The sequence below is a fragment of the Camarhynchus parvulus genome, chromosome 7 (genome assembly GCF_901933205.1).
Source record: "Camarhynchus parvulus chromosome 7, STF_HiC, whole genome shotgun sequence".
Taxonomy (NCBI): domain Eukaryota; kingdom Metazoa; phylum Chordata; class Aves; order Passeriformes; family Thraupidae; genus Camarhynchus; species Camarhynchus parvulus.
This window is the reverse complement of record NC_044577.1, coordinates 37,914,573-37,924,730: the sequence shown is the minus strand read 5'-3', so window position 1 is coordinate 37,924,730 and position 10,158 is coordinate 37,914,573. Positions and strand designations below refer to the sequence as shown.

At 44.6% G+C, this 10,158-nt stretch overlaps 1 protein-coding gene across 2 annotated transcripts; it reads right to left on the bottom strand.

Moving 5' to 3' along the window:
- Positions 1-1,710: 1,710 nt before the first annotated feature.
- NAA20 (N(alpha)-acetyltransferase 20, NatB catalytic subunit) lies at positions 1,711-9,442 on the bottom strand. Of its 2 annotated transcripts, XM_030952632.1 has the most exons (6): positions 9,240-9,442; positions 9,071-9,095; positions 8,892-8,982; positions 7,589-7,724; positions 6,490-6,635; positions 4,876-5,202 (listed from the first exon to the last, which is right to left on the bottom strand). In XM_030952632.1, the coding sequence occupies exons 1-6, from the start codon at positions 9,290-9,292 to the stop codon at positions 5,117-5,119; spliced, it is 537 nt and encodes a 178-aa protein (XP_030808492.1). In that variant the 5' UTR covers positions 9,293-9,442; the 3' UTR covers positions 4,876-5,116. The 2 variants fall into 2 exon arrangements, 1 of the variants encoding a protein (XP_030808492.1); XR_004060890.1 differs by lacking the exons at positions 8,892-8,982; positions 9,071-9,095; positions 9,240-9,442 and adding an exon at positions 1,711-1,844 and having other exon boundaries at positions 3,798-5,202; positions 7,589-8,863.
- Positions 9,443-10,158: the final 716 nt, after the last annotated feature.

Below are 10,158 nucleotides of genomic sequence, written 5' to 3'. Positions count from 1 at the left end.
GTGAAGCTCTGCTCTCCCACATTGTGACAAGATCCTGAAGCTGACCTCAGGTGCAAAGTTAGGTGAGCACTGCTGTCCTTACCACGATCCCCTGATGGAGCCATGCTCCAGAGATGGGCAGCAATGAATCTGCAGATGCCTTCCCAAGGTGACAGAGCTCGCCCTCCCTCCCCAGGGAATGTGAAGGCAACCTTTGCTGTCCTCGGCTTCATTCTCTCCAGTGCAGCCAAGCACAGTATAGACAGTGAGTCTCTGTCAAGTGAGCTGCAGTAACTGGGACTGCCCAAAGGCACGGGAATCCCTCAGGGTAGCACCATGAGCCAGACCTGATGGGATGTTGCTGACAGTTCCCAGCCCTGCCTTCTTCACACCCAGATGGAGGGCAGGCTGCCTGCTGTGCATCCCAAAGTTGCCTGCCTCCAAGTTACAACAATCTCTCACTTGGCATGACCTCTATACATTTTTTGATTGTATCTTTGAAAGTGAAGTGAGAGGATTTTGCACCAATCAGTAGCAAATATATGCATGAGTAGAGTCACTCAAGCTTCACCTAAATATAAAGAAATAGTATAAAGGTAAGCCAAGAATGGAGAAAAAGTTAGTGAAGGCTCCATCATAACTGCTGGGATCAGTCAATGGGCTGAACCTGTCTTCTCCCCCATAGGAACGCCTGTTGGGTTAGAAATGCCCTCTGCTTGCTGAATATTTTGACTGGGGACTACAACTTGTCTGTATATTGCTTTGAGTAAGTTTTTGCAGTTAAATACTATCTCTGACAGATACCATCACCAACAATTCCTGAACCTTAACCTGTCACAATTTTATATTTATAAAGAGTATAGTTCCATAAACCGTTCCATAAAATTCCAAAGTGTGACTCCTTCATGGATGCTAGCAGTTGCCAGCAGCAGGTAACATATTCAAATAAGAAGTCCTACTGAGGGGTCATAAAGTGGGAAGACCTGCTGAGGGGTCTCCATGATGTTCTTGGCCTATTTCCCTGAATGTCAGTCAAACTTCAATCCAGCAGGACTGCTCAACGAAGGGTCCCTATAACAGGACACTGACAGACTGGTCAGGCACAAGGGTCTCAGCTTTCCTCGGACACTGACAGACAAATTAAATACTAAGGGTCAAGGAAATCCCTCTTAACGTGACAGTTCTCCAACCATGAGGTTGTGATTCCTTGCAGAAGCTCTAAGACTGCAGACATGCACATGCCAGTAGGGCCTGGAGCATGAGCCTGCCTAGAAAACTGTTGGTAGCTACTCTAAACATGATCACTCGCTCTTTCACACTCCAATGACAATATTTACTAAATCTCCCTAAGTCTTCCCTTCAGTGAAAGCCCAGACACTTTCTTCAGAATACTACTGTGGTGGGTGGACCCTGGCTGGATGGCAGGTGCCCACCAGAGCCTCTCTATCAATCACTTCCCTCCTCAGCTAGATAACATAAAAAAGATCATGAGCTGAGATAAGGACAGGGAGACATCAGAGGGAAAAAAGGGAGAAATTAATTGAATTAATTACCAATCAAAATCAGAGTAGGGTCATAAGAAGTAAAATAAGTCTTTAATTCCCCCATCCCTTTCTCCTTCCCAGGTTTAACTTTATTCCCCATTCTCTCCCTCCTCCCCACTAGTAGTGCAAGATGAGAACAGAAGGTACAGTCAGTTCACGCCACTGCTTCCCCCTCAGGAAGAGGAGTCTTTGTGCTGCTGCAGCATGAGATCCCTCCTACAGGGAACAGTTCTCCATTAATTTCTCCAATATGGGTCCTTCTTATGGGCTGCAATTCTTCATGAGCTTCTCCTCTTAAACTCTTCATGAGTTGCATTCCTCCTAAAAAAAAAACAAGAAAACCAGAAATTATAAAAGCATGTCACCACTCCTGAACACACTATCCAAAATCATGAACTTAAATACTCCCTGTGTTCAATGCTATTCTCTGCACAGTATCTTCAAAGCCTCTGTTGCTTTAGATACCCAAAACCATCTGCTGAAAACAAGCTGAGATAAGCTGAAAGAGCCTCTTCACTGAAATAAGAGGAGAACTCTTATCCTAGCTGATCCCAGAGAGGGAATGAAGGCCCTTAGTAAAGGCTGGGGTTAATATATCCCTGGTTGTGCTGCCTCTTATTTCCACAATACCCGGGAAAAGGGAGCGGGCAAATCCCACCAGCTATAAAAGCCCTCAGAGGAACTGCAACTGTTTGGCTCCTCTGACTAAATTCAAGGTGGGTAAAGGGCTTGATGATGGAGAAAACTCTTCAAGGAAATGGCAGTGCTTTGTTTCTTGCTGCAACTACACTAAGTAAAAGAGCAGAAAACTGATAAGAAATAAGGTTTGTGTTTTGGCAGCATAGCTAGATAAATTGGATAATTTGTTGTTAACTTGCAAAATTGTTCCCTAGTGATTACTCAGTAGTACTCCACATGTGACTAAGCAGGGTGGAGAAGAGTACAATATGAATAGTGTAACTCACACTGGGACCACTAATTTGACCTATATACATTATAAATAAAACCAAGAAAAAAAAAAATAGACTCCTGGGCAGTGGGAGACTAGACTGTGGGCAGTGCTAGGCCCACACTGATGTGACATTTGGTACTGGGGCATGGGTAGGAGCACCCTGAAATGTAGATTTAAACCCTTAAAATGCTGAAAAAGAAGAAGCTTCCCTCAATTAAACCCCTTAAATTGAGGGAAAGGTAGGGCTTACATCCATCTAAACTGATAAAATGGCAAATAAATGGCTTCTTCCATTTAATTTAATCCCCTAAACTACTGGAGAAAGTTGGGGTTTTCCCACTTTAAATATCTCTGGTGATCGCAAAGGGGGATGTTCCCTCAGTTCAAACCCTTTAGAAGGAGGGACAACTGGGCTTCCCCCTCAATTTAAACCTTAAGATGATGAAAATGAGGGAGCTACCCTTAATTCAAACCCATAAAATAACATCATCAAGGTTTCTGCCTTCCATTTAAACTGGAAAATAATGGAAAATGGGGATTCCCTGTCGATTAATACCCCCACTGCCATGGAAAAGGCAGGGTTTCCTTTCATTGAAACCATTAAAAATGCAGGGGAAGCAGATTCCTCTTCAATTTAGACACAGGCAGTTACACAAAAGGGAGCCTTTTCCTTTATTTGAAACTACTTTTCTCCTAATAGCCCCTCTCTTTTCTGGGGGCTCTGGGAGTGAGGGGACTGACCAGATGAAAGGGGAAACTTGAAAGTTTCCCTCTGGGACCACACATGCTGCTCTGCCTGCTCAGGTGCTGTTTCTTGGCATGAGGGCTTTTCCCTGGACGTTTTCTAGGAGCAATGCTCCATGCTCAGGTGCAGCTGGCTGCTCCCCAGCCCCTGATGGATCGTGTAACCACTGATCCTGGAAGGACTCTCGGGATGCCTGTGTTGCCCCCTCTCAACTCTCAGCTCCCTGTGCAGATGTGCCTGTGTAACCCTCTAAAAGCAGCCTCTGCAAGAGCTGCTCCCTCCTCATCCTCACTGGTCACATCTGGGGCTGCTGCACCTTTGAGTGGGGGGGTGAGGTGGAGAAAAGTCCCAGTCGTCATTCCCTTCCCTACACGGCCCCTTGTCTGCCCCTGAAACACCAGGGTGCTGGGCTTTCCTTTCCGTGGAAAAGAACCGGCCTCATCATCCTGGTGCCCAGGGCCAAAATTGTGGATTCTGCCTGCAAAATTCCGTATGTCCTAGCTTTGTAATAACCGAGGAAATTCTGCATGGACCATAAGTGATTACTGGTAATTTTTCTTCTGTAATCATTACTAACCTGTTTCTGTCGAAGCGTTTGACACGTCCCTTGAGGCGTCATGGGTTTGGCTGTGTTGTTTATGGCTCATCCTAATGAACCTGAGCACCCCCATTGCTGCTGCACCCCGAATTTCAGTGAAATATATAAATGCTCTCTTTGCCTGCTCCGCAGTCTTTCACTGTGCATCTGCAGGGAAAAGATTTACTCCATCCTTTGATCCCAACCACAGCTCTCCGGCCCAAATGCCAGTTCTCACAGACATAAACTAAGCAGACAGCTACTACAAGTGTTTGCTTTTACAATAAAATTCTTATTGCATCTGGCTGTACAATTAGAATAAATACATGTACTGATGGTCACCAGAGGAAAGCTTTTCAGACAAGAAAACATCCATTTTGGTACCACAGATTCCATTTTGACAATATTGCATTCTTTTGGGTTTGGGAATCCTGACCACATAAGAGATCTGAGAATTGGTATTTTGCAGTTTGATATTTTGAAATGAGGTCATTTAGATATTTTGGAACTTGATATTCTGGTATTTTGAAATGGAATTATTTTGGTGTTTTGGAACTTGGTATTCTAGTGTTTTGAAACTGTGTTTTGATATTTCTGAACTTGCTATTCTGGTATTTTGAAATTGGGTTGCTTTTGTATTTTGGAACCTGGGTTAGGTTAAAATTCTGATATTTTAAATCTGTGATTTTGAAACCTGGTTTTCTTTGGTATTTTGGAATTTGGTTTTCTATTATTTTGAAACTAGGGCTCAAAAACTAGGGTTTTGAACAAAAATACACCTAGGGTTGTATTTTGGAACCTAGTTTTTTGTAGGGGGAGTTTTTGGTATTTTTGTAGGCCAGGGATTTGGTATCTTTGTACCTGAGTTTCTAGTATTTTTGTAACCTGGGGTGGTTTTTTTTGGCAACCTGTGATTGGCAGGGGTTTGGGGCATCCTAGTTGAGTGTCCTGGCTTCATTTTCCTTCTTCCACCACAATTAACTTGGCATGGGAACTGTTAAATTACAGACTATACAATGAGATGCTTCCTGAAACAGAAATAAATTTTAGCTGCAACAAGAAAACCAAGAAAAGACCATACAGGAAGTATTTCCATTTTAATAGTCTGCAAATCTCCAACATGTGAAAGGAAAAATAGAGTAAGTGTGGCAGTATACAGGCATTACCAATAGAAGCAGTGTTAGTCAGCTTCTCAACATTGCTTTTATGTATTTTATGGGAAAAACATTTGGCCTAAAACTTCTTATGCCTAAGTTGTTGGAGGTTATAGGAGATGGAACCTGACCCTTGGTACATTGCATAAGAACTGCAGCTTAAAGTTACTCGATGTCTTCTGGTCTCACAGGATGAGGCAGAGGTATAACTGATTTCTTCTCTGTATCTCTGGAAAGAGCTTTTCTCATATCTATAGCAACAGGAAAAAATGCTATTATAGTAATTCATTGTACAAAGCCATATTAAGTGAATTCTCCATTAAAATAAGATAATTTTTAATCAAGAAAATTTCCTAGAATTATAGGACTACCTCAAGTTTGAAAATACCCATAAGGGTGCAACTCCCTGCTCCACACAGTACTACCTAAAATTATACTGTATGATTAGGAGCACTGTGCAGATATTCCTTGAACTCTGATGAGCTTGGTGTCATGACCCTTTCCCTCGAGAGACCATTGCTGTTACCAACCACCCTCTCAGTGAAGAGCCTTCTAACGTGCACTCTGAACATTCCCTGACACAGCTTTGCTCCATCTCCTCATGTCCTGGTCACCAGAGGGAGGAGAGCAACACCTTTCTCTGCTGTCCTCGGAAGTTATAGACTGTGACAAGGGCATGCATCAGCTTTCTCTTCTCCAAGTGGCACAAACTCATGGACATAAGCTGCTCCTCCTAAATCTTGCTCTTGAGGCCTCTCACCATCTTGGTTGCTCTCCTCAGGACACACTGCTGTCCTTAATGTTGCTCAATGGCAACAATATGAACTGATATAAAACACTGCATGAAACTCAGCCAAATGGAAAGGAAACGACAAGCTAAAGAGACAAATATATGACTTAAGTCACATGCGGCAATGCTAGGTATCTGTCTGAGCCCTTGTATTTCACAGTACTCCTATGTATCAAATAAACAGTGCAAGAACAGAAATGATACACAGCCTGGCCATGTAACCCTTTGGGAGGATAATTTTAAAAAGGACCTAGAAAGAGGAAGCACTTGGTAGTTCACTTTTGTTAACATAATTAACATTAGCATACTTGAATTTCCATGTTCCTTCCCTTTTAAATTGAAAATGCTACCCAATTCTTTGCCATTGCTGAATGCTGACAATTGTTAATTTATACATAGACATCTGAGAAAAACAAAGTTTCAAGTCCCTGTTATGGGATGAAAGGAAGAAAGCACTGACATTCCTTCTCATTTATTCTTGTTCTCTGGTTGATTTTGCCAGAGATGCTACAAAACGTGTAAGTGGCAAGATTAAGTTTTGTAACTGATATAATCTTAATTAGGAAAAGTTACAAAAATACAAAAATCCCATTAATCAGCAACTATCTGAAATAGTTTCATATAATGGTTTCAAATTGTTTCATGTTTTTTAATGTGTTTCATATAAAAAAATAGTAACAGTCTTACAAACAATCCCAGCAGCCTTCAACATGAGAATAGTTCCATTCGAGACCCAACAAGAACTTACCATAAGCATCTTCATCTGGCTCCCCACTGCTAGCTGAGTAGTACTCTAAGACTGTCCGGTACACACTGTAGCCTAGTTGCTTATACATATTTACAGCAACCTGATTTGATACTCTCACAAAGAGATCGACAAAAAATCCACCCTTTCTTTAGCAGGGGAGGAAAAGAAACAAAAAACAAAATCACATTAAGGAATAGCAGGTAAATGTACTTCTAAATAACAACCCATAAATTGCAATGCAATACAAGCAAGTCCAATGTAGTATACTAATTAAACATCTTTCCCAATGTAATAACAGATACTCTCGTTTACCAAGGGAAAATTCAATCACACAAGTTTAATTTTATTTTTATCACATGGCCATTTTTCACCAGTCAGTGGGTTGAGAAATTTGATCAGAAAGAACGAGTTAAATGCCCCCACAGGCCTATATCCAATTTAAAAAGTATCCACATTTTGGATTGCTTGGATTAGGAGAAGTGGAATCAGTCACAAAATTCAGTTGCCTAACAGGAGATGATAGACCCTTAATTACACAAGGCAAATTTTTCAAAACATCATACTACTTTCCAGTCTTACCAACCATAGTGGGGTTGGTAAGACTGGAATCAGTTAAGGACATTTCCCAGTGGGTTCATCTGACACTACATTAAATTTTCTCAGGTACAAGTAACCAAGCAGGGGATGGCAGGTAAACTAAGATACTCTCTGCAGTACAAAATTTGTTCAGGATTGTGCCTGAGGGCATTGCACAAAGCCCACAGTTACTGAACAAGTATGTTGGAGGCCCTACAGGAAACAGTGCTGATGTTTCACAAAGCTCTTTTTCTGTCAAGGAATGTTCTTTTATACACTATCTCTACTGGAATTCAGGCTATTTCCTCCTCCCTCTGGCAAGTCAGCTTTCAGAGAAACCCTGAGATTTTAAACTGCTAAGCAACTTTCATAACTCTTTTTCTCCAACTATGAGGAATTTCAGAAAATCAGAACACCACATAAAGCAAAATTCTGCCACGTAAAACAGGGACAGGTTTCTGTAGAAATACTACTTTTAAATGTTACTTTCAAAGATAAATTTAAAGATAGCCATACTACTCACTTTTCTGAAATTTCTTCCAGGAGCTCCATCAATTTAGCAGCCAAACCCAGCCGTCGAAATTCTGGTGCAACAGAGAGAGCAGTAACGTGTCCATGCCATTCTTCCCTGGCCACAGAGCCTTCAGCTTTGCCCATGACTGTGAACACACAGAGCATCAGCGCAGCAGCACCTTTGGAGTAATGCACTGCCTGCAGCCAGACAACTTCACAAGAGCAATAAGCCATGGATAAACACATGATACAACAGTTGTAGTAAAGGCTAAAACAGGGATGTCTACCTTTTCACTCTATGATTCAGCAGCCACTAAAAATGTCATTTTTCTCAAATACTACAGCAGTTTCTTGACTAGTGTAAAAAAACACCAAACAAGTTTGCAAATTCCTTGCTTGAGGTGACTTCTATATGCAAATTTTAAGCAATTCTCACAAGTCTCACTGAACCAAAATTTAAAATCTGACTAAAACAAAGGAGGAACAGAGGGCTAGAAACCCAAAACTACCATCCCAGCACCTATTTGAGACTTTTGGAGATTATGAGGGAATAGAGTTTGGGTAGCTTTGCCAGTCTGGCAATAGAAAGCTAAGGCCCTGCAAACACAATGTGCTTAAGGAAAAAAAAAAAAAAAAAAGTGATGTGGAGGTGGGGATGGTGTTTTGGGGGGCTTTTTTCTAGTTTCTCTCCTTTCAATCCAATGTTAGTTTATTAATGAACATTCACACTTCCACCCTGTGCTTTTAATAGATATCGCAGTCACTGCTATTAAGCAACAAGTGTGGTGGATACAGAGAAATGTTCTATACAGCACACATACTTTCTGCTTTAGTATGTCAAATACTTTTAGTTCCTGGGTCCCTGCAAAAACCATTACTCTGCCCCACCCCATCTGCTGGCAGTTCTCTTTGGCATGACTTCTGAAAAACACAAATATTCCACAGCAAATTAGCAAATTACATCCAGGCTCAGAGTTTTCCTTTACAGGGCAATGCAAAACGCAAGCCCAGCACTTTTACTGACTGTGGGTAGGGACTTAATCTTCCAGATTACAGAAATACCCATTCGCCAAATACGGGTGGATGTTACCACAGCCCAGGCTCCACGCTGCGCTAGGAATATCAAACTCGAAGCTATGGCCATGAGTCCTGCATAATACCCCAAGACATTTAAGAAACGGGAAGATGCAATGCAAGGTTCCTCTTCCATGTTGGACATTTGGTCAACGCGAAGAGTGAGAAAAGCTCCCGCGTTATAATCCCCGAAAGAGGCAACGAAGGGAGACGTTACCGCCGGGACACCCGGCACTCACTGTAACCCATCAGCTCCCCGCCGGGCGCCTCGGCGACGATGAAATACTCGGGCCAGTGGGCGAGGTACTGCAAGTAGAAGGGAATCCCGTACTGGGCTCTTGGTTAAGGAGTAACTGCGGCCGCCAAGGCTGCGCCGGCCGCGCCCGACCCCGCGCCCCTGCCCCGGCGGGAAGGATACGGTCTCGGTCAGCGGGTCCAGATTGCTGTGGAGGAAGAGAGTGCGGCGCTCAGCACGGGCCCGGGCCCGACCCCGGGCCCGCCCGGCCGGCGAGGCGCCGCGAGGACCCCGCGGGGTGGGGAAGCGCGCAGGGGCTCGGGGGCAGGAAGAGGGGACAGCCGGCGCTCACATGTTGTTGAATCGGAAGAGGTCGTCGCAGGTGAAGGCGCGGAGCGTTGTCATGATGATGGTGATCACGACGCTGACGCTGAGCGTGACGGTGATGACGCTGCCCCGGAAGCGCTCGCGCGCCCAAGGGCCACTCTCGCCACGGAAAGGCGGAGGACGGGGCGCCCCCGCCCCCTAGGCAGCCCTGCCCCGCCCCGCAGAACCGCCCCGGCCCGTCCCGCGCCTCAGACGTGGCGCCGCGGGCCGTGCTGAGGAGGGGCAGGGTTGCCTAGGGGGCGGCCGCGGGATCCCTGACTGGCAGCAGCGGGCGGGCGGCTGGCCCGGCTGAGCCGCCCCGTAGCGGCATGGGGCACGCTGGGGCGGGGCCCAGCGGGGCCGCAGTAGCAGGAGTGGTGTGAGCTTGTGCAGCTCCACCCCGAGCTCTCACAGGCTACACGTAACACGGCGTGACCGTGGGATGGGAGACTACCATACGCAGAAAAAACAACTCTGCCTCTGGAAAGATGGCGTCGGAGGAGATCGGACACACACTGTAACATCGATTTAACTGGGGTGCTGCTGCCATCAGCAGTAGGCGCCTCTTCATGATTTGTAAAAACACAGGGCTGGAGGTCATGCCAGCCAACGCGGACCTCTTCCGCAAAAATTATGTCCTCAGTGGTGGACTATACTCGACTCACCTGTTGCACACCATCTCCTGTGGCACCCAAAAAAACAAAGAAACAAGATGTCCACTACACCCATAAGCATTCACCGACTCCTCATGGCCTGCTGTGCCATTCCTCTCACTTCATTCAAATGCTGAGCTATTTCTGAAGTTACCACTGCAAGGGACCCAGATCACTCTAGTTATTCTGAAGAAAGATTTGCCCTAAAGTTGGAGGCTATACTGTGGGTTTGATTTTTGTCCTTGAAAATTC

Coding starts and splice junctions, on each gene's coding strand:
- NAA20 (XM_030952632.1), bottom strand. CDS start 9,292: ATGACAACGCTCCGCGCCTTCACCTGCGACGACCTCTTCCGATTCAAC. Junction 7,725..8,891: donor CGGGGAGCTGATGGGTTACA/GTGAGTGCCGGG, acceptor GTGTGTTCACAG/TCATGGGCAAAGCTGAAGGC. Junction 6,636..7,588: donor CTGGAAGAAATTTCAGAAAA/GTGAGTAGTATG, acceptor CCCCTGCTAAAG/AAAGGGTGGATTTTTTGTCG.